The sequence below is a fragment of the Scyliorhinus canicula genome, chromosome 14, assembly GCF_902713615.1.
Source record: "Scyliorhinus canicula chromosome 14, sScyCan1.1, whole genome shotgun sequence".
NCBI classification, from domain to species: domain Eukaryota; kingdom Metazoa; phylum Chordata; class Chondrichthyes; order Carcharhiniformes; family Scyliorhinidae; genus Scyliorhinus; species Scyliorhinus canicula.
Window position 1 is genome coordinate 60,426,199 of NC_052159.1, and position 24,019 is coordinate 60,450,217.

General features: G+C 43.8%; 1 protein-coding gene across 8 annotated transcripts in view; it reads right to left on the reverse strand.

Moving 5' to 3' along the window:
* Window positions 1-640: 640 nt before the first annotated feature.
* LOC119977856 (cullin-5) overlaps window positions 641-24,019 on the reverse strand; it is a 121,916-nt gene continuing 98,537 nt past the window's right edge. For all 8 annotated transcript variants that reach the window (XM_038819108.1, XM_038819109.1, XM_038819112.1 and 5 more), the window contains 3 exons: window positions 10,941-11,059; window positions 7,661-7,784; window positions 641-5,329 (listed from right to left, as the gene is read on the reverse strand). In XM_038819108.1, the coding sequence (XP_038675036.1) occupies window positions 5,135-5,329; window positions 7,661-7,784; window positions 10,941-11,059 (438 nt within the window). In that variant the 3' untranslated portion in view covers window positions 641-5,134. The remainder of the gene's footprint in view (window positions 5,330-7,660; window positions 7,785-10,940; window positions 11,060-24,019) is intronic.

Consider the following 24,019-nt stretch of genomic DNA (forward strand, 5'->3'; position numbering starts at 1 on the left):
AGGATTCATTGGCACAGTATGTGCTATTCGCTGGCATCGTAGGCTATGGACCAAGTGCTGGTAAATGGTTTTCGTATAGATTGGTATTTGAAGGTCGGCATAGACATGGTGGGCCGAAGGGCCCGTTTCTGTGCTGTATGACTCTATGACATCAGCATTATCCATAGTTGATGGTTTCTTTGCAGGTTTGGCTCATATAAGGTGCAGTATTATACTTTATGCAGCACGTTTATTTGTACTACTTAGTCTTTTAGGATCTATACAATTTAATTAAAACAGTACTTAGTTAAAACAGTGCTACACAGATCAGATTGTGGTTGCAATAAAATTTACACGAATCTGAAATGGTAAATACAGTCTGCACGCTTTTTGTATCTTATCAGGCAACATTCCTTCTAGTTACAATATTTATGATCAAGCCTTTAAAGTTCGATGTCCACATTATGTCAGGTACACAAATGGTGGAAATTTAGTGCAGACGAGTGAATAAAGATCACCCCTTTTACAAGTAGGATAATAGAAAATCTGATTTTCTTTTTTAAGGATACATATCAAACTGAGTTGGAAGAAAAAGAGTACTTTAATTTGCATCTGTATTGTAGTGTCTTAATTACATAATTGATTATATAAAACGCACATGGAGGTTTTATATTGCACTTTTATTTTGCTGGAAAATAAATTATGCAACTTAAAAAATAAAAATTCAAAAATAATGTAGTACATCAAAATAGTTTGATCAGGCTGCTATGTAGAAACTGCTACCATTCAAAAATTGTACAGCATCATAACCTTGGTATGTAGTGGCACACAATTCAACTTGTAAATATTAATTGTAGATAAAGTAAAACCTATCAATTCAACTTTGCGTAACACTCCAGGCTTTACTTAGTGTATATTACAGGAAGGCTTCCAAGTCTTCAACATCTTACAATGATATGTAAAATATGCAACAGCTTATATATAACTAGGGTAACAAATGTTCACAATTTATTGGTGACCTCAATATACAGCTCCACATGAAAAATCATCCGCACAAGTCCAAGTTTCTTCAGTATTTGGTGTACAATAAATTTTCAAAATGAGTAAATAAATCTTCTCAATATAATGGAAAAACTCACTTTTCATCGTCGTTTTCAAAACTTTTAAAAAGATGGTTTCTGGGGTATTACAAATGATCCAAATACTGAGGATTTGTGAAATATTTGAACTAGTTATTCAACGACTTGTATTTAAGTTAAACAAGTTACAATCAGTTGTCTTTTTCTTGGATTTTATTTATATGCAGGAAAAAAAGTTATTCGATTACACTCACTGATACTGCAGGGAGCTAAAGAAAGGCCTCAGGGCAGATCTAAGGTCCCTTTAAAAAGAACACAAATTAAAGATTCTGTGGACACATAAATGGAAGACTTCAAACGTAATTTTAATATCTATTACCATTAAATTGCAGTTTGATAAAACAATTTTTCTAAGTCACAATTCTAAATTGTTGACTAGTTCCATATAAAATGATTCTTATTCCATTTGAATAAAACTAATAATTCTAATATTTCCCATGTTTTCTCTACCAGGCAGTGTTACAAGATCCATATACACATCTTTATTCAATGAAGTGAAACTGTGTGCAGATACATGGTGCATGCCATTTCTGGGGTTTTCATAAGAGCATGCAATTTGTTTTGTTATACTAACTTACTCTGTATTAAATCACAACAATCTGGTCACATAATCAAGATTAATTTTGCTTTTTATTAAAATATTTATTCAGGACCTCCTCCCAGATCATTGTGATTAGATCCAGAACTAGACATTGATTTCGTCCACATTTGGTATTTGGTTGGCATTGAAGAACTGAATCAGTACGCAAATATTTTTCCAAGTTCTCATCTAGCAACAGTACCAAATACTGGGATCAGCAAAAGTTGTATGCATCCCTTTTTCCTTCTTCACTCCATCTATGCATATTTTTCTCTCCTGCAGCTGCTCATCTCAGTGCACTAAAAGGATTGAACATGTTTCAAACTGAGAATTCATGATCCTCATATTCAATTACTGCAGGTACATAATGCATTTTACAAATAATAATACACCATATAGGGAGAGAATACCTAGGTACTTAACAAAAACCACAACCTGAAAGGAAGGTATTCAAATTTTATCATCTCATAAATACAAGGATCAGGTTATGCAGGAAGGAAATGGAAATTACTCACCAAAATGCTCTTATATGTATACATGTCACATGTATAATCATCAGTGCCCAGCACAAACTGCAGTAATTTTAGAGCTAGCTAATAATTATTCTCACCCAATTTTTCTCCCCATCTAAAGTCATTGATTCCTTGCTGTAGTATGGCGCCATGGATTTTAGTTGCCCTCCAGTACCTTGCTCAAGTGCCCATTATTCACGTCTGAATTTTGACAATGAAGTGGCTGGCTGTTCAACTGAAGCTGGCACCATGCTGAGCCCAGATGTCACCCAACATCTAATTAATGCACAGTTTGAGCAGGAGTCACCAGGTGACAGTCGTGAGTAGGAAACCTGGTTTATATTCCCCTCAGCATTGGGGAGCTCAGAGCTGCTGCTGTCCTGGCTGAGATCAGCTAACTTGCCAAGGCCAGCAATTGAATCTTTGACCTTTACAGTCTACGTGGCCCAGCTACTCACCTAGACATAGGAAGACCAGAACTTATTCTGAAATAGCATTTCTTAATAAGTATATATATTTTTAGCCAAGTCTTATCAATTATCTGTGAATTGAGAGGTGACATTGTTGACTTGCATCACTACAAACTGACTGGCAAAATATGTTCAAAGAGCTTTGGTTCAGAATTAAAATTTACTGCTGACCTTTGTCACCAATTTCCAACACACACAAAAAGGTCTCTCAAAGGAATGGAATTTAAACATGAACAACCTAACATTTAATTTATTTTATCACCTCCACACTTAATGAGTTTGACAATTTTCCCAATTCCCAGAATATACAGTACCATGAATTCCAAGCAGCCTATTACCACGTTCACGAGATAAAACCTTTGAAAAGTTGCTGTCTTTGCCCGCCCAATGCATCTGAACCGAACTTCTGACATCAACACCAGCCTTAGTTTAAGAGTGTAGGGCATTCTACTTAGATCCTAGTCCATGTTACATATTTAGCCAGTGTAACGCCTCAGTCAGTTCATTTGGGGAGGTCCTTGTATAACAGTCCATTTTGCCTCTCCCATAGTAATAGGACTGGCAAAACCTATCCCTAAAGAGAAAGGCCCGACTGAAGTGCTATCAGCACATAGAATTCCAACTACGGTATCTGGAATTCTGATACATTTTGCTATCTAATTGAATAACATTGTAAAAATATAACTGGAGCCACATTTATGAGCAAGTCAGGTAATATAGACATTTTCAGCTGTGTCAGTATGTTGCTAACTATTTGTGGGGCACTGAAGATTTAAAAATAAAAAGTTAAGAGTATTTATTGCATGCATACATGCAAGGGTGGTTGCCAAAATATATAGATTTTTTTAAAATTAGAGATGACAACATTTTGTAAAAGGTGATCCAATTTTCTAAGCTGGTGCCAAGCATTGGATCACCTACTGCAAGTAGTAAACTGAGTTTATGTTTTCAGCTGTCTCAGAACCACTAAATCCCAGAGACAGTTCCATTAATCAGTTTTGTGTGCAAACAACCACCATCACAAAAGCAGATGCAGTCAGTCTGTTACTATTTCTCCCAAAAGCAGATGCAGTCAGTCTGTTACTATTTCTCCTCTTCTGACCAACATTTTTCAGACAATTTTCATCTAGGCCTGACTTCCAGCAAAGAAAATTGTGTAGGGGCAGGTTACCAACGTCTCCACCAACAATATCAGTCTGAGAGATTGGATGCAAGGAACTAAAATTGACTATAGGTTTCTCATTTTCAAGTTCTTTTTTTTCTCTTCTGAAGGCATTGATTCTTGATGGAATACTTTTCCACTGGAGCTGACAGCACCACTCTTCACCAAAATGGTTATTTGACTGTACAAGGTATTGTAACTGAGCCTCATTCTGTTCTCACCCACTGTATTCTTTCCTTTTGGAAATAGTGTGTAACAGTCAGGAACAGAAACCTTGCCCCATTTTCCTAGTCCAGGAAACAATAAAACAATATTTTAATTCTACATTTTACCACTTACACTGAAAGAAATGTAATTTCATACAAATGGTTATCTATACCTAGGTTCTCAGCTGTCTCAGAACCATGCAAGATGCCAGGCCAATTATTGTAACTGATTCTCTTGTTGAGAAAACCTAACAGCACAGCCTATGAATAAAACCTACGGTTTATATGGCTTGGTACAATGATGGAAGAGCAATAAGTCTTCAGGGAAACTTCCAAATATAGTTTATATATTATTTCCTCGCCTTTGTTGTAACCTTTTCTAACTCGAGGTATTCCATTGGGACGGCAGAAAGAGTGAAAAATTGATCCCAACTGTCACAGGCCTGAGTGACCAGCTTGAATGACAAACAACCTCCGAATTCAGGTTGCAACCAGTTAATTAAAATAGTATTAGAATTACTCGATATGGACAACGCCTTCTGACATGACCATGTCAGCCAAGCCCAATCGTGAACCACCAAAGCCAGAGTAATATTAAACATTTCAAGTGTGCAACAGGTTACAAAAATTGTATCAGGCCAGTCTGTACTAAATGACAGCACCTGGTATCTTCAGAAAACTGCTGCTCCTAACACTATTTTGTAATATAAAATGACTCAAGTATTTTCCCCAGTGCATGAAAATTTTAAGTCCTATATTCACTGGTTTAATTGTGTCTGGAAAAAAAATATATTTAACTCTGATACAGAACAAGTGAAAATAGGGCCAAAGAAAGCATAGCAGGTTCTCATGAATTCTGTACTCCCACAAAACAGCATGCTGTCAAAAGTGAACTACACAAAGGCAGGTAAATGCTAAGTGGATGAAACTGGTAAATATTATTCATCTGTCGTACAGTAAGGCAGGGACTTAATAATGCAACTGAATAAATCTTTGAATCGTAGTCATTCTTCAGCTACCTCTTTCAAAGTCTGCAAAGACAAAATAGGACTCTTTCCAATTTCTGGCATTGTTCTCTTACAGTCACTATGCCATATATATGAAAGTGTTTATGTCCGACTCATCCCTTCTAATATATTTGTGCTCTATCAGCCATTCAATTTGTTCTTTGATCATTTTTTTCTGCGGCAAAAACATATTTTTCAGTATTTCTACAAGTTCTGTCTGAAGTTGAGCATTTGTGATTTTTTTCCGCATCTTCATGATTTGTATGATTGCTTCCTAGAAATTAAAACAAAAGGGAATCAAAACGTCAAACTGAAAAATCAATTTACATAATAGCTGCTGACATTTAAAATATAGAGCCACATCAGTAAATCACAATCCACAGCTAATTATACCGTAATAAACTGGTTAGTGGCCAAATATTGATGCTTGCATTTCCCAGATGTTTTGGCCAATTTTTGACTACTTGTAGAACATGCATTTCCTCAATTAGCACAAGTTCTGAAATTGTTTATTCCCTCAAGTCCAGCCACCAGAGAACGTTGCACACTCTCAATGGAGTTTGGGGTGGGGGGTGCATTGACAGTAATCAGACTCTCTACACAAGCTCAGCAATGCAGGCAGGAGACCTGTGCACAGCAAGAAATCTAGTAACGGAAATGCAACTTTTACATTTTAAAAAATAAATCGTGCTCTCTGGTGTTGCATAGCTCAAAAGTTTAGAATGTTTGGTGCCAATTTTACATTGCAGGGGCCATGGGTTTTTTAAGCTGCTTTGAGAACTGGCAGGGGTGGGGGATTGGAGCACAAAGGGCAAATCTTCTGCCAATTTGAGAAGCTGTTTTTTAAACATGCTTTGAAACAAGTTGATGAATCTGTTCATTCAAATCTATAAAGTTCTAAAAGCTTTCAATAGCTTTGCAAGGCTCCCTGCTGGGATTGCAAAGGCAAAAAAAATCCTTTGCATTATAACGTACAAATGTTAACGATAATGAAGTTAATCACAACAAATATTAAAGAGTTCAATGTTTATACTCTCAGTAATCATATGTATTATTTAAAAGGTGTCAGTAAAACCCGAGCAGATATGTAAATTATCAGGAAACTTATGTCATAAATGATTGGAATGAGCTAAACTGCTTGGAACATGCCTAGTACAAAAACTGGTAAGAGTCTACGGTGGATATCCTAAATAGGATTTTACATCAAAAGTAATTTATTTTTGAAATGTAGAAATTCTTACAATATAAAAAAAACGGCAGGAAAACATTTAATATTGTAATATGTGGGAAAAGGCATGGAATAAAACATTTCCATTTTCAAGAATCCTTATGTTTCCCTTTTCAGTAAATCTGAATTTCAATTGGGTCAGTGGAGACAGGGGACTTCTCGGAGTGGAAGATCCAATGGATGAACAAGCACAGACTACTCTTCCAATACTTCCCAAGAAAGGAATCTAGTTCTCAGCCATGTTATGACAAAGAGGAAATTTATTCTTTGGGCCAATATACTTTGCAGTTTCTCCTTCTTTTGCACTTACCATCCTTTGACTAAGGGAACCTCTTGATCATAGATCATAGAATTTACAGTGCAGAAGGAGGCCATTCGGCCCATCGAGTCTGCACCGGCTCCTGGAAAGAGCACCCTACCCAAGGTTAACACCTCCACCCTATCCCCATAACCCAGTAACCCCACCCAACACTAAGGGCAATTTTGGACACTAAGGGCAATTTATCATGTCCAATCCACCTAACTTGCACATCTTTGGACTGTGGGAGGAAACCGGAGCACCCGGAGGAAACCCACGCACACACGGGGAGGATGTGCAGACTCCGCACAGACAGTGACCCAAGCCGGAATCGAACCTGGGACCCTGGAGCGGTGAAGCGATTGTGCTATCCACAATGCTACCGTGCTGCCCATATACAACTGAACCTATATACAACTAGCCCATGCTGAGGTCCCTTGCAATGCCACTACTCTGGATCAGCTTTTTTTATGGCTCATATATTCCTGCTTAACCTTGTCCACAGATGCCAATGACACAGAACTGTGTCTCTGCTCAGTAACTGCCCAAAATATTTATGGATCAGATACTCACTAATATGGAAAAGAACATGTACAAATCTATACCCTACCACCATCCGATCAAGGAAGGGAAGATCAATAATATGTTCCGCTATCTAAAAGGGAAACAATATTAATAGAGGGAGAGCATAAAAATATCTTCCTTTTCTTTTCATTTTTCTCATTCCTACAGAAGGCTTTGGGCACCATCACCTCTATTCCCCCCCCCCCCCCCCCCCCCCCCAACGCCACACAGGCAGCTTCCGTTATCCTTTATATGTGAGCCCTGATGGAGACTGGTGCTAAATTATTCAATCACCAGAAACATCACAGGCATCTCACTCAATTAATTTAAATAGAAAATCATGCACAATGTGTGCACCCAAAGCTCCAGCTGCTAATGGACAAGGCTCCCTGCTGGGAATGCAAAGGCAAAAAAAAATCCCTTGTATTACAACAAACAAATGTTAACTATTAATAAAATTAATCACAACAAATATTAAAGAGCCAGCAAACAGCAAAATACTCATTGAAATATACCTGTGTGCGTAATATTCTCAGCTGGACTATTCCTTCATTTTCTTCTTCTCTCATTCTTTCTGTGGTTAGCTGTAATCTTCCAATTAAATTAATTTTTCCCCGCTTCTGAACTTTGCTGTTCTTGCTGGAAGAAAGGAATGCATGTTATTGAGTATGTTTTTTTGATAGTGGAGAAAAGGGCTTCTGATTTTTAAAAAAATGTTAAACAAATAATCTTGTAAACTAAGTAGTATCTAATGAAGCTACTTGAATTAATCTATTGCTAATTTTTAGAAATATGGTAATGTTTTCAATTCTGGTGAAACTGTACAAATTGCTACATTCAGAGCTTTATATAAACCCAAACCCACATGAGAAGAACATTGGTTTACTCTCAAACTACAGCCGGAGGCAGGTAATTCCCCTCCACACCCTTCCCACTCCACCCTACCCAGTTAGTCAATTTACAGAGGACAGCCCATCAGAAGAAAACCAAGCATGCTTTGGGGATAAACAAGAAAACTGGTGCTTGTTCCAGGCCACCTGCTACCAATTAATTGTCACATAGGTCATACATCAAGATTCTGATGCATGCTGCACCACACCTGAACAGGGCAACTCAAAGTTTATCAACTCACAAAATGAAAAGCAGGCAACAGTTCAATATGATTGATTTCTGTATCATGAACCGCTTAACATCTGTCCTAAATTTCCCTCTCACAAGATGGGGCCCTTTCTCCCTCTGCTCTCCCCATCCATCACTTTTCAGTTTGCAATATTCTAGATTTGCCTTTCTAATACAGTTGATGTGTAGTCTTATGTATCTCCAGAGTGTGGAAGTTACACCCTTTCAATGCTGATAACCTTAAAAATGTCCTTACTTTCCCCACACTAAATGAGATTGGTATGGTTTTAAACTTGATTTGTTTGTACTAGTGCAAATTTGCAGGGTTGATGGTAAAACGTCTGCATTCGCTGTCATTACTCCTCTGAATTTGACCACAATGTCAGGATTTAGCTCAAACACAGATAAGCCAGGAAACCCTGAAGTTGTAATCTTTCATTCACTTTTTCTCAGGCCATGCTGTAGAACCCCACTAACCCTGAGCCAGTAACCAGCAAAATCAATTGATCTTTCTAAGAGTTTCAAGTTTTCCACTATCATATTGTTGTTAGAAACCCCATAAAAAGTTGAGCCTTCTTCAATGATATGCAACTGGGATTTTAAAGTTAATACAAGTATTAACTACAGTTGATCAACAGATGGAATGTTAAATTATAATTTTAAATCAATCCTATGTTTTTAACAAGTTTGTTTCACATTTCAGTTTCCATCTTCACTCCAATCTTTATTTTGCTCTATGTCTTTTTAAAATAAAGTGATTTGATTTTTGGTGCATTTCATTTATTGATTGACTGAGAATATTTTAATGTGGTAGGCTGCTTGGCAACTTGACCTCACTGCAGCTTGACAGTGGAATAATCATCTGCTCATCAAGAAAGTAAAATTTCTTACCAGAGATTATTAGATCTCTCAGCGAGGTTTCTTTTGATTCCAGATCACAAAATGTGAGTCAGTGAATCTCTGAACCCAAGTTTAAACTTAACTAAACTTAAGAATTCAAGCACCAAGTCTGGTAGCACTTCACTCAGTACTTCCTTCGATCCTAGCATAATAAGTGCCCACCACTTCCTATCCTTTAACCAATTTTGTAAGCATTCCCTAAATGCAAAAGTTTCCACCACTTTGAACCTTTTTTGGAAGTCAACACATACCATGATTTCGGATTTCCCAGTTTAGACGGGCATCACCTCTTCAATAAAGTCGAAGGTTGGTCAGATATGAGCTGCTCATTAACTTAATTCTTGTATTTAATCTTGCTAAACCAATTTTATTGGTTTTTAATACCATAAAATAAACAATGTTGATTATCACGTTCTTAAAATTGGCCTGTTTCTGAACTGAGATTTTTCAATTCCGTCAAATTATGGTTAATACAGGGCAGCACGGTGGCCTAGTGGTTAGCACAACCGCTTCACGGCGCTGAGGTCCCAGGTTCGATCCCGGCTCTGGGTCACTGTCCGTGTGGAGTTTGCACATTCTCCCCGTGTCTGCGTGGGTTTCGCCCCCACAACCCAAAAATGTGCAGAGTAGGTGGATTGGACACGCTAAATTGCCCCTTAATTGGAAAAAATAATTGGGTAATCTAAATTTATAAAAAAAAAAAAAAAAAATTATGGTTAATACCAAAAATGTCACCCCTCGACTCCCTTTGTTCTTTAGAATAAATGTCATCCACACAGAATTTATTTTATGCTGTCTGGGACTTGCATCTCAATCATTCATTTGACTTGCATTATAATTTTCTTTGGGGAAAAGAGGATACGTGGATAAGGACGTTTCTTATATATTCCCCAATAAATATTTACAAGTAATAATTTATTGTAGCTACTGTGTGCATATCCTCAGTTTCAGTACTATAAATATCCTTGTGTCCTCACCTCTTATGACACATGCAGGACTGAAATAATTTCCTCCCATTATGTTTTGCATCTGTCACTATGCCCGCTTACCAGATTGACCTTTACCGTCCCAATACCCTTTTAACATATTTTCATGTTTGTTTCAGCGAATCACTTCAACTTTCTTCTTCCAGCCACTTTTTGACTTATTCCACTCTGATTAACTTGCTGTTGAAAGGCACCTGCTAATATTAATTACATATTTATCCTGCAGCAGCATGCCCTTTATTTTGTTAGTTCATGGGATGTGTGTGTTCCTGGCAAGACGAGCATTTATTGCCTTGAAAATGTGTTCCACTCTCTTTTGAAATATTGTTGAATAAATGTCCCCCAGCCAATCTGTTTAAGTTGTTTCTTCATTTTCTTTCCTCTTGTTCTCTCCCACGTCAAAAATACCATCAGCAAATGTTCCATCCTAACTGAATTACAAAGTTAGTTTTCTTGTTGCCACAATCTGGTAACATTTTCATAAAGTTAAGCTGACATCCCATTTGCCGGAGAGGAAATTACTGCACTCAACATTGGTTTTTCTGGATATAAATCGATCAAGTCTCAAAAGTTTAACAAATTTACACTCCACTTCTCTCTCTGGGTGCAACACAAAGGGCTACCATTTTGAATATCACAAATCCATTTTGAAAGCTGTAAGAGGGCAAATGAGAATGCAATGAAAGATGCAATGAAAAAAAATCCAACTGTTGAAAAATTGAGGTTAGAGGAAATTACAGTTCTAATATCTAAAAATAAACATTTGAAAAACACAAATTTCAATACTTACATTAAAGAAAAGTCCTGGTTGACTGAGAAAAGAGTGCCTTCTGTGAAATCTTTGGGTGAGCTGACCTGAGGTTCATGAAGTAAAACCTGACGTTTCAATTTTGGAAAAGCTACAAGTGACTTTTGGAACAAAAACAGAACACTTTAAAATTCATGGTCTCAATGTAATTACATTTGTTGTATAAAACTAACTTGCAATTGTTTAGTACCTTGTTGTACAGAGATGAAGATAGGCAGTAATAATAATCTTTATTATTGTCAAAAGTAGGCTTACATTAACACTGCAATGAAGTCACTGCGAAAAGCTCGTAGTCGCCACCCTCAGGCGCCTGTTCGGGTACACTGACAGAGAATTCAGAATGTCCAATTCAACTAACATCACCTCTTTCGGGACTTATGGCAGGAGACCCGAGCACCTGGAGGGCAGCACGGTAGCACAGTTGCTTCACAGCTCCAGGGTCCCAGGTTTGATTCCCGGCGTGGGCCACTGTCTGTGTGGAGTCTGCATGTTCTCCCAGTGTCTGCGTGAGTTTTCTCCCGCAGTCCACAGATGTGCAGGGTAAGCGGATTGGCCACGCTAAATTGCCCTTTAATGTCCAAAAAGGTTACGTGGGGTTATTAGGTTACCAGGATAGGTTGGAAGTATTGGCTGAAGTGGGGTGCTCTTTCCAAGGACCGGTGCAGACTCGATAGGCCGAATGGCCTCCTTCTGCACTGTACATTCTATGATTCCATGAAACCCACACAGACATGGGGAGAACGTGTAGACTCTGCACAGACAGTGACCCAAGCCGGGAATCAAACCTGGGATCCTGGCGCTTTGAAGCAACAGTGCTAACCACCATGCTACCGTGTCGCCTAATATAGAGTAGATAAATGATGTATAGTCAAAGTTTTTTTTTAAAACTAGAAGCGTCTAAAATTGGAGAGAGTTTTAAGGAGAGGGTTCAAAAATCATGCTTAAAGGCACTGCCACTGAAGATGGAGCGTGATCAGAGTCAGTGCGGTTTTATGAACTAAATCGTGTTTGCTTGGGGTCTTTGAAGATGTAACCAGCAAAGTAGATAATGGGCCCTGCAGATGTAGTGTATCTGGACTTCCAGAAGGTATTTGATAAGGTGCCACATAAAAGGTTAATTTTCATGGAGTTAGGGTAATATATTAGCTTGGGAGAAAGGATTGACTAACTAACAGAAAGGATCTCTTTCTGGTCAGCAAGCAATAAGCAGTGGTGTGCCACAAGATTCAGTCCTCAGTCCCCAACTATTTATAATCTATAGTCATGACTTGGATGCAGGGATAGAATGGACTATAGCCAAATTTGCGGATGACACTAAAATAGGTGGGAAAGCAAGTTTCAACGAATGAATAAGAAATTTACAAATGGATATGGATGGGTTAGGTGAGTGGGCCAAAATTTGGGCAGATGGGATTTAATGTGGATAAGTGTGAGGTTATCCATTTTGGTGTGAGGAATGAAAATGCAACTTATTTAAATGGAGAGGAACTTCAAAATGCTTCGGTGCGGAGGGATCTGGGAGTCCTCGCGCATAAATGGCAAAAAGTTAGTATGCAGGTGCAGTAGGTAATAAGGAAGTCAAATTGAATTCTGGCATTCTTTGATAATGAAATAAGAGTATTAAAGTAGGAAAGTGCTGTTGCAACTGTATAGGACATTGGTGGGGCCGTGCCGAGAGTACTGCACACAGGTTTGGTTCCCTTACTTGAAGAAGGATGTAAATGCTTTTGAGGCAGTTCAGAGAGGGTTCACTAGATTGATTCCAGGGGTGAGGTACTAGTCTTATGAAGAGAATTTGAGCAGTTTAGGCCTACGCTCACTGGAGTTTAGAAAAATGAGAGGAGATCTAATTAAGTTATATAAAATATTAAAGAGGATTGACGGGGTAGAGGTATAGTGGAGGTTTCCTTTTGTTGGACATTCTAGAACAAGGGGCCATAGTTTTAGGTTAATGGGTGGCAGATTTAAAACAGAAATGAGGAGGAATTGTTTCATTCAAAGGGTCATTAATCTGTGGAATTCTCTACCCCAGAGTGCAGTGGAGAATAATAGGTACTTAATTAGCAGGATGAAGGGTTTGGATTGAATTTGTTTATTGCCACATGTACCGAAGGTACAGTAAGAAGTATTGTTCTGCGCACAGTTCAGACAGATCATTCTATACATGAAAAGAAAATACATAGGCCAAACATAAAGACACAATTGCGTATTCTCAGACTTTTGCATCTCTTGCCCGATGGAAGAAGTTGGAAGAGTGAATAAGCCGGGTGGGTGGGACCTTATGGGAGTGGGCACGAAGGTGGAGATGAGGCCTTGATGAGATCAACCATGATCATGTTGAATGGTGGAGCAAGCTCGAGAGGTTGAATTTCCTACTCCTGCTCCTAGTTTTTATGGGCAGATAGAGGTGTTACAAGGTACACAACTTAGGAAGACGCACTGGAACATGGAGTTGGAGAAGTGCATTAGTAGGCTGGGCAAGGCTGTGGAGGGATCTCCAAGCACAGATTTTGACTTCAGTGTGAAATAAAAACTGAAAATTCTGAAAATAAATAGCAATTCAGTCAGCACCTGTGAAGACAGAAGGAAGGCTACAGGGTTTTGAGTTGATAATTTCTCAAAGCCAGTCTTTTCTCTGTTGCATTTCCAACAGTTTCTGTTTATATTTCAGATATCCAGCATTTGCAGATATTCCTCATTTTACTCTGAATACAATGTGTTAGGATTGAGGAGCCAATGGAAAACAGGCCTAATAGGGTAGCTAGGTATATTACTCAATATGATGCAAGTTTAGTTTTGTACGATTCAAGCTCAGAGGGTCATCAGGGCAGATGTGCAGTCAGGAGATTCAGCAAACAGCCAGGGAAGAAGATGGAATGGTGGATTAATTAAGGAGCAGGGTTTCAAGATGGTTTTGGTTGCTGGAATTCAAAAAAAATTCTGGATCATCCACAGCAATGTAAACAAGGCAACAGTATGTTATCCATGATGTCAAAGTAGGCGGTAGTGAGGCAAATCTAGTGTCACCGGCAAATACCTAGACACTGACTACATGCTTACAAATGCTATACTTGGAGGGTAACCTTTAAACTCGCAGAGGAGTAGACCAGAAAAATCTGAAATAAAAACCGAAAATGCTGGAAATACTCAGCAAGTCAGGCAGCAGCTACCGAAAGGAATATAGTTAACATTTGAGGACAATGACCTTTCATCAGAAAGTTAAAACAAACACAGGTTCACACATTATAGGTGCTGCTGGCAAGGAGGATAATTTAAACAAAATTGCTTTTATTGTCTGAAACACTTCCTTCCCACCCACTTGAGTCCATCTCATGCCAAAACCATCATCAATTTCTTTGTCTCCTCCAGACTACAATGCTCTCGTGGCAAGCTTCCCACCCTCCACATTTAGAAAATCAAAAACTTTTCTGCCTGTTTTCTGTACAATGGTAAATCCATTCACTATCACAAACCTTGATCACAGGCATTAAATAGTTTCCTCAACACCTTCCCTTTAAAATGCTCAATTTTGTGATAAATTCCACAAGGGCCATGTGGAATCATAAAATGCTTACAACACAGTAAGCCACGATTTGGTCCCTAGTGTCCAATCCGGCTGTCTGAAAAGGCAACCCAGCTAATCCCACTCCCCGCACCTTTTCTCCACAGTCCTGCAAATTCTCTCACCAGGTAATTATCCAATTCTCTTTTGAATCTGCCCTCACCACACGCTCCGACAGTGTACTTCAGATCCAAACCACCATTGTGTAAACATATTTTCCTTCATGTTGCTGTTAGTTCTTTTGGTTCCCAATCCTTCAACCAACAGGAACAGTTTGTCCATTCTGTCCACGCTCCTTATGATTTTGAGCACCTCTATCAAATCTCCTTTCAACATTTTCTACTCCAGAACAGCCCCACTTTTCAAATCTTAAATTCCTCATCCATGAAACCAGTTGTGTGAATCTTTACAGCATCCTCTCCAAGGCTTTCACATCCTTCTTAAAATGTGTAATGCCTACACCTGGACACAACACTCCAATTGAGGCCAAACCAGTGTCATTAAGCTCAGGACTCCATATGCTTTATTAACTTCTTTCTCAACCTGCCTGGAACCTTCAACGATATGTACACATATAACTCCAGGTTCTCTGTTCAGGATTGTGCCCTTTATTTTATATTATGTCTCCCCATTCTTCCTACAAAATTAATCACTTCTGCATTCAATTCCATCCACCCGTTGTCCACCCATTCCACCAACCTATGTCCCTTTTGAATTCTATCACCTTCACTGTTCACAATAATTCTAAATTATGCATCATCTGCAAATTTTGGCCTGCACATTTAAATCTACTCACTATTTGTATCAAGAAAAGCAGTGGTTGTAATGCTGAGCCCTAGAGAGCCCACTGCTTCTTCTCCCGCAGTTAATTTTGTAATCATGCTGCCACTGCCTCTTTTATTCCACGAGCTCTAACCTTGATGACAAGCCTGTTATGAGCACTTTATTAAATGTCTTTTGGAAGTCCACATAGATCATATCAACTGCAATACCCTCAGAAAACCCCCCCTATTGCCTCAAAAAATTCAAGCAAATTATTTAACACAATTTGGCCTGAATAAATTGGTGCTGTTTTTTGTAATTAATCTACATTTATCAAAATTACTTAATCTTTTTTAAAAAAATAGTTTTATACTTTTCAATATATAAAATACAAAATAGAAAAAAAAACAAATTTACACAATCATAAAAAAACCCAGTAAAATAGAACAACTTCTCACCAAACATAAATCCCTCCACCAACCCCCCTCCCAACAACCAACGGTGACCAATTCCTTGTAATAAACAATAAAAATCTGCCATCTCCGATAGAACCCCTTGATTGCTCCCCTCACTGTGAACTGAACTTTCTCGAGGTGTAAGAACTCCATCACATCCTCCAGCTGCACCGAGGCAATTGGGGGAGATGGAGACCTCCACCCCAGCATTATTCGTCTCCGGACAATCAGCGAGGCGAAGGCTAGGACATTGTCTACAGCAGGGGTGGGCAAACCTTTCCGTGCAAGGGCCACATTCAGAAATTCACAATTTTAAAGGGCCGCATAGTATCTTAAGTAAAATAATTATTATTTTAAATAGCCAAAATAAAAGGTCTTTAAAGAAAAAAAAGCACATTTATTTGAAAAACAAAGTAACTCAGTAAGTAACAGAACAATGTCAATGAGAATGATGCATCTGACTGCAGTCATTTACCAGTTTGTTGAAATCAGGTGTCAAGTTGCTTGTGCTGATCCTTAACACTGACAGAAGCACAGCCTAGCCGAGTCAACGATAAAAACGCGCGTAGTGGGGTGGATGAGTGGGGCTGCCTTATTGGTCGGTTTAGTTGGGTGTGCGACCAATAGGAGTCCAGGTTACAAACAATAATAAGGCTTATTGAATAAGCGCATTTACTTCAGCGGCTTTTCCCCGGCGGCTTTTCAAAAATGCCGGTTATGATTCCGGGCACCTCATTGGTGGGCCGCATAAAAACCTTTGTCGGGCCGCATGCGGCCCGCGGGCCGTAGTTTGCCCACCCCTGGTCTACAGCTCCGTCAAGTCTGACACTTCAAAGACGGCCACTAAAGGACAGGGTGCCAGCTCAATCTTCAGAATCGCCGATGTGGTGTTAAAGGAGACCCACAAACCTACCAATTTGGACGAGACGTGTGCGCGTGGTTAGTCGGACCTCTAGAACAGTGCTCGTACCTGTCCTCCATCCCTAAAAAGAAGCGACTCGGACTTCCGGTTGCGGTGATACGGAGCTAAGCTGCACGTTCGGTAGCTCCCGCTATTTTCGGCTCTTTTAAGGGACCGTAGCGATGCTGGCTGGACTTTACCCGGTGTGGGAACACATCCACTGCGCTTATCTGCCGGTGGATGGACTGGACCAGGAGCGGAATGGTTAAAAAATCGGCTTTGGAGCAGAGAAAGGTGCAAGGCAGGAGAAACAATATGGCGGCGGGCAGGGAACCGGCAGTGTGGCAGCAGTGGGCGCAGGAGCAGCTTCAGAGAGCTGAAGGCTGAGATCCTGGAACCATTTAAGGCCTCGCTGGACAAGCTCATGGCGACTCAGACGGCTCAGGGTGCAGAGATCCGAGAGCTACGGCAAAAGGCCTCGGAGAGCGAGGACGAACTCCTAGGCCTGGCAGTGAAGGTGGAGTCGCACGAGGCGCTCCACAAGAAATGGCTAGCGAGGATGGAAGAGATGGAGAACCGCTCCCGTCGGAAGAACCTGCGGATCCTGGGCCTCTCGGAGGGGCTGGAAGGTTCGGACTTGGGGGCCTACGGGTCCGTGATGCTGAACTCGTTAATGGGTGCGGGGTTGTTCCAGGGGCCCTTGGAGCTGGAGGGTGCCCATCGAGTGCTGCTGAGGAAGCCCAAGCCGACCGAGCCGCCTAGGGCGGTGCTGGTCCGTTTTCACCGCTTTGTTGACCGTGAGTGTGTGCTGAGATGGCGAAGAAGGAGAGGAGCAGCAAGTGGGAGAATGCAGAGATCAGGATTTATCAGGATTGGAGCGCGGAGGTGGCGAACAGAAGGGCTGGTTTTAATCGGACGAAGGCAGTGCTTCACAAGAAGTTTGGCCTGTTACAGCCGGCTCGCCTCTGGGTCACTTACAAAGATCGCCAGCTTTACTTCGATTCCCCGGAGGATGCCTGGGCCTTCGTCCAGGCAGAGAAGTTGGACTCGAACTGAGGACTGGGGACTGATGTACATAGTCCGGAGGCCTTGTCCTCCTGGGTATCCTTTTGTTTTTCTGGTTGTGTTTGTTGATGCCTTTTTGCTTTGTTGTTTTTTGGGGCTGTTATTTATTTATTCGGGTGCTTTCTTGTTTTTCACTGGTGGAGGGCTGGGGTCCCGCTGGGTCACGCGCCCTTCTTTTTCCCGCGTGTTGGGTCGGGGGGGGGGGGGGGGGGTCTGAGATGGAAGCTTGGGCTTTCTTCCCGCGTTGGAGGCACAGTGGGCGGGACCGGCACTGGGTGGGGGGAGTGGTGGTTGTGTTACACCGAGGGGGGGGGGTCGTTGAGGTGGTGGGAGCAGCCGGGGTCAGCAGGAGTCGGCTGACTTACGGAAGTACGACGGAAGGGGTTACGCAGCTAGGGGGGCCCTAGCTTGGGAGGGGGTGGGGGGGGGGGGCAATAGGGGGGGGGGCAACCGGGTTGCTGCTGCAGGGGCCGAAGGGGAACTGCTGGTGATGGGGGGGGGGGGGGATCTGCCACCGTGGGGAACGGGCCTGGGGGGTTCTGCGGGCACGTGGTGAACCGGGGGAGAGCTATGGCTGACCGGCGCAGAGGGAGGGGGAAGACCCCCCCAGATTCGGCTGGTCACATGGAACGTGAGGGGGCTGAATGAACCGGTGAAGCGGTCCCGGGTCTTGGCGCATTTGAAGGGGCTGGGAGCGGACGTGGCTATGCTCCAGGAGACGCACCTTAATGTGGTGGATCAGGTGAGGCTGAGAAGAGGCTGGGTTGGACAGGTGTTTCACTCGGGGCTAGATGCGAAGAATCGAGGGGTGGCGACTTTAGTTGGCAAGAGCTTGTCGTTCGTGGCGTCGAGTGTGGTGGCGGACAGCTGTGGTAGATAGCTGTGGTAATGGTGAGTGGTAGGCTTCAAGGGGAGCGGGTGGTTCTGGTTAATGTGTACGCCCCCAACTGGGATGACGCGGGTTTCATGCGGCGAATGTTGAGCCGGATTCCGGACCTGGAGACGGGGGGGCTTGATCTTGGGAGGGGATTTTAATACTGTGTTGGACCCAGCTCTGGATTGTTCGAGGTCTAAGACGGGCAAGAGGCCGGCAGCGGCCTCAGTGCTGAGGGGGTTCATGGATCAGATGGGAGGGGTAGACCCTTGGAGATTTCTGAGGCCGGGAGGTAGGGAGTTTTCCTTTTTCTCCTATGTCCACAAGGCTTATTCCCGGATTGATTTTTTTGACCCCAGCGGGGCGCTATTCCCGAGAGTGGTGGGGGCGGAGTATTCGGCGATAGTCATATCTGACCACGCTCCGCATTCGGTGGACCTGGAGGAGGGGAAGGATCAGCGCCCGCTGTGGAGGTTAGATGTGGGGCTTCTGTCAGAGGAGGAAGTACGTGGGCGGGTCCGTAGGTGCATAGAGGGGTATTGACAATGGGTGCAGGTTGGAGTGGTCTGGGAAGCGCTGAAGGCAGTGGTTAGAGGGAAGCTGATATCTATTAGTGCGCACAGGGAGAGGGGAGAGAGGGAGAGGTTGGTGGAAGAAATGGTAAGGGTGGACAGGAGGTATGCGGATGTCCCGGAAGTGGGGCTTTTGAGGAAGCGTCGCAGTCTTCAAGCGGAGTTCGATATACTGACCACCCGGAAGGCGGAGGCGCAGTGGAGGAGGGCACAGGGGGCGGTATATGAGTACGGGGAGAAGGCAAGTCGAATGCTGGCCCACCAGCTCCGGAAGCGGGAGGCAGCGGGTGAGAGATAGGGGGAGTCACAGATGCAGGTGGGAACCTGGTGCGGAGTGCTAGGGACGCTAATGGGGTGTTCAGATTCTTTTACGAGGAGCTGTACCGGTCGGTGCCCCCGAGGGAGATGGGCGGGATGGACCGCTTTCTGGATAAGCTGGAGTTCCCAAGAGTGGAGGAGGAGCGGGTGGAGGGTCTGGGGGCCCCAATCGAGTTGGAGGAGCTGATGGAGGTGCTGGTAGCATGCAGACAGGGAAAGCACCGGGACCCGACGGGTTCCCGGTGGAGTTTTATAAGAGGTTTTCAGACCTGCTGGGCCCGTTGTTAGTGAGGACCCTGAATGAGGCGAGGAGGGGGGGGGGGGGGGGGGGGGGGGGCCTTGCCCCCGACGATGTCTAGAGCAATAATCTCACTGATTCTGAAGCGGGATAAGGACCCCCTCCAGTGTGGGTCTTACAGGCCGATCTCGCTCCTCAACGTGAACGCAAAGTTGTTGGCTAAGATACTGTCCAGGAGGGTGGAGGATGTGGTCCCGCTGGTTATCCATGAGGACCAAACGGGGTTTGTGAAGGGGAGGCAGCTGAATGTCAATGTGCGGCGGCTTCTTAATGTTATGAAGATGTCGTTGGCGGAAATAGTAGCATCGATGGATGCAGAGAAAGCTTTCGATAGGGTGGAGCTAACTGTGGGAAGTGTTGAGGAGATTTGGGTTTGGTGAGGGATTCATTAGCTGGGTGAGGCTGCTGTACAGTGCCCCGGTAGCGAGCGTGGTGCCGAATGGGAGGAGGTCGGAGGACTTTCGGCTGTCCCGGAGGACGAGGCAGGGGTGCCCCTCGTCTCCCCTGCTCTTCGCGTCAGCGATTGAACCCCTGCTGGCCATGGCGCTGAGGGATTTGAAGAACTGGAGGGGGATTGTGCGGGGGGGGGGGGGGGGGGGGGGGGGGGGGGGGACTGGTTGTCGCTGTACGCAGATGATTTACTGTTGTACATCGCGGTTCCGGCGGGGGGGATGCCAGAGGTGTTGAGGATACTTGGGGAGTTTGGGGACATTTCGGGCTATAAGCTCAACGTGGGGAAGAGTGAGCTGTTTGTGCTGCACTTGGGGGGCCAGGAGAGGGAGATAGGGGAGCTCCCGTTGAAGAGGGCGGAGAGGAGCTTTAGATATCCTGGCGTCCAGATAGCTAGGAGCTGGGGGGCCCTGCATAGGCTAAACTTTTCAAGGCTGGTGGAACAGATGGAGGAGTTTAGGAGGTGGGATGTGCTGCCACTCTCTTTGGCTGGCAGGGTCCAGTCGGTTAAGATGACCGATTATCCTCGGTCCCGAGATTTTTGTTTCTCTTCCAGTGTCTCCCCATCTTGATTCCGAAGGCTTTTTTTAGGACGGTAGAGTATTCTGGGGTTCGTGTGGGCGCGGAAGACCCCGAGAGTGAGGAGGGTATTCCTGGAGCGAGGCAGTGAGGTAGGTGGTTTGGCGTTGCCCAACCTGTGTGGGTACTACTGGGCTGGGAATGTGGCAATGATTCGTAGGTGGGTGATGGAGGGGGAGGGTGCCGCATGGAAGAGGTTGGAGGTGGCGTCCTGTGTGGGCACGAGTTTGGAGGCATTGGTAACGGCCCCGCTCCCACTCCCCCCGGCAAGGTATTCTACAAGTCCAGTAGTGGTGGCTTCCCTCAAAATTTGGGGACAGTGGAGGCGGCATAGGGGGGAAGTAAAGGCCTCAGTTTGGACCCCGATACGGGGCAACCACCGGTTTGCACCAGGGAGAATAGATGGTGGGTTTTTGAGTTGGCATAGGGCAGGCATCAGGTGGATGGGGGACCTTTTCCTCGACGGGAAGTTTGCGACCATAGAGGAGTTGGAGGGGAAGTGGGGTCTCCCCCCCGGGAATGCTTTCAGGTGTATGCAGATTAGGGCGTTTGTTAAGCGGCAGGTGGCGGAGTTTCTGTTATTGCCACCAAGGGGGGTGCAGGATAGGGTGCTCTCGGGGACGTGGGTCGGTTAGGGTAGGATCTCGGCAATTTATCAGGTGATGCAGGAGGGGAAGGAGGCCTCGGTGGAGGAGCTGAAAGCGAAGTGGGAGGAGGAGCTAGGGGAGGAGATCGACGAGGGGACGTGGGCGGACGCCCTGGGGAGGGTGAATTCGTCCTCCTCTTGCGCACGGCTCAGCTTAATTCAGCTGTAGGTGCTGCATAGGGCGCACATGACTGGGGCCAGGCTAAGCCGGTTCTTTGGGGCTGAGGACAGGTGGGGGAGATGTTCGGGAGGCCCGGCGAATCACACCCACATGTTCTGGGCGTGTCAGGCGTTGGAGGGGTTCTGGAAGGGGGTGGCGGGGACCTTGTCCATGGTGGTCGGTTCCAGGGTGGAACCGGGCTGGGGGCTCGCTATCTTTGGGGTAGCATCGGAGCCGGGAGTGCAGGAGGCGAGAGAGGCCGGTATCCTGGCCTTTGCGTCTCTAGTAGCCCGGCGTAGGATTATTTTACAGTGGAGGGACGCGAAGCCTCCGAGCCCAGAATCGTGGATTAACGACATGGCTGAGTTCATCAAACTGGAAAGGGTCAAGTTTGCCCTGATGGGGTCGGTACAAGGGTTCTTCCAGCGGTGGCAGCCTTTTCTTGATTTCCTGGCGGAGTGTTAGAGGGTGGTTAATCTCAGCAGCCACCGGGGGGGGGGGGGGGGGGGGGGGGGGGGGGTTATGGGTCTGTTAAGGGGGTTTGTTTCTGCGACTATGTTTGCAACGTTCTTTTTTGTTATTAATTTATTGCTTTGTATTTGGTGGGGAGGGGGGGCTTTTCTTTCTGTTTATTTCTATGCCTTGTTCATTTTATTGTTGGGAGAAAATTTGTTGTTGAAAAATTTGAATAAAAATTATTTTTTTAAAAAAAGAGGCGACTCATTCTGGACTTGGTTAAGTGCGCCCTAAAAACTACCCCAAGTTGAATCAAATCAAGCCTCACGCACAAGGACATGGAGGTCACCCTGAAAAGGGACTCACTCCACACCTCATCATCCACTATGGACCCCAACTCCTCCACCCACCTAGCCTTAATCCCCTCCGCGGACACCAAATCTTCTGATAAAATCAGTCCATAAATACTGGAAGTGGTTGCTTCCTCCTACCTCACGAGCGAAAGGACCTTCTCCATTAGAGATGTGGGCGGTGCTGCGGGGAATGCTGGGAAACTCTGTCTCTCAAAGTTGCTAACTTGTAGATATCGGAATGAACTTCAACCCGAGAGCTCAAACTTTTCCGTCAATTCTTCTAGACTGGCAAACCAGCCCTTTAGGAACAAATCACCCACTCTCTCTAGCTCCTTTCCACCCACACATTGTGGCATCTAATCTCGTTGGCTCCAACAAATGGGAGCCAGCTTCAACACTGGCCCCAGTTTAAAATGTTGTTGAAACTGTCTCCATAGCTTGAAAAATGGAACAACCACTGGATTTGACAAGTACTTTGTCGGTGAGAACGGGAGCGAGGCCAACACTAATGCCCCCAGACCAGACCCACATCGTGACCTCAATTCTATTTGCACCCACGTAGCCCCAGGATCACTACACCAACCCAACATCATCTCTGCATTAGCTGCCCAGTAATAAATACCCACCCCCTGACTGTCTAGCCCTTTGAAGGACTGTTCTACAAATCCTCACAGTCCTTCCTGTCCATATAAAGAATGATAGCAACTTTTCCACTCACCCAAAAACAGATTTAGGAAGGAAACCCGGCAGACACTAGGGAAAAAAACCCAAAAATTGTGGCAAAAAGTTCATCTTGATCGACTGGACCTTGCCCGTCAAGGACAGGGGAAGGTTAATCTACCTTTGCAGGTCAGTCTCGACTTTACTCACCAGGCTAGTACAATTCAATTTATGAAGTTGGGCCCAATCTCCAGTCACTCTAGATAACTAAAACTAGATCCGGCCAAGCAAAATGGAAGCACCCCCAGGTTGGATCCCCGGTAAAACACTCACTGTTTACCAGATTTAATTTATATCTGGAAAAGGAGCCAAAGCACTTCAGTAGTTCCAATGTATCACCCATAGTGGGGACCAGGCCTGCCACATAATTATCCCTCCCCTAATTACCCCCTCTACTTACCCGAAGCTCTCAAGGTGATGATCAAAGGCTCCATCACTATTGCAAACAAGAGGGACGGGAAAGAAAGAGAGAGAGAGAGAGAGCTATAGAGAGAGAGCTATAGAGAGAGAGCTATAGAGAGATATATATATATATATATATATATATATATATAGAGAGAGAGAGAGAGAGATATATAAAGAGAGAGATATATAAAGAGAGAGATATAGAATGAGGGACAGAGAGAGATATAATATATTAGAGAGAGAGAGAGAGAAAGAGAGAGACAGACACAGAGAGAGAGAGAGAGAGCGCAAACACACAGGGCACCCCGTTTCGTTCCCCTGTTTAATTGAAAGTACCCTGAGCTCATGATGCTGGTGCAAACACTAGCAGAGGGAGCTTTGTGCAACAGACATATACATGACACAAACTTAGGCCTCAACCTGCACCTCTCCTAAAATTGCAAAAAGATACCCCCTTCTACCCTACCAAATGTCTTTTTGACATC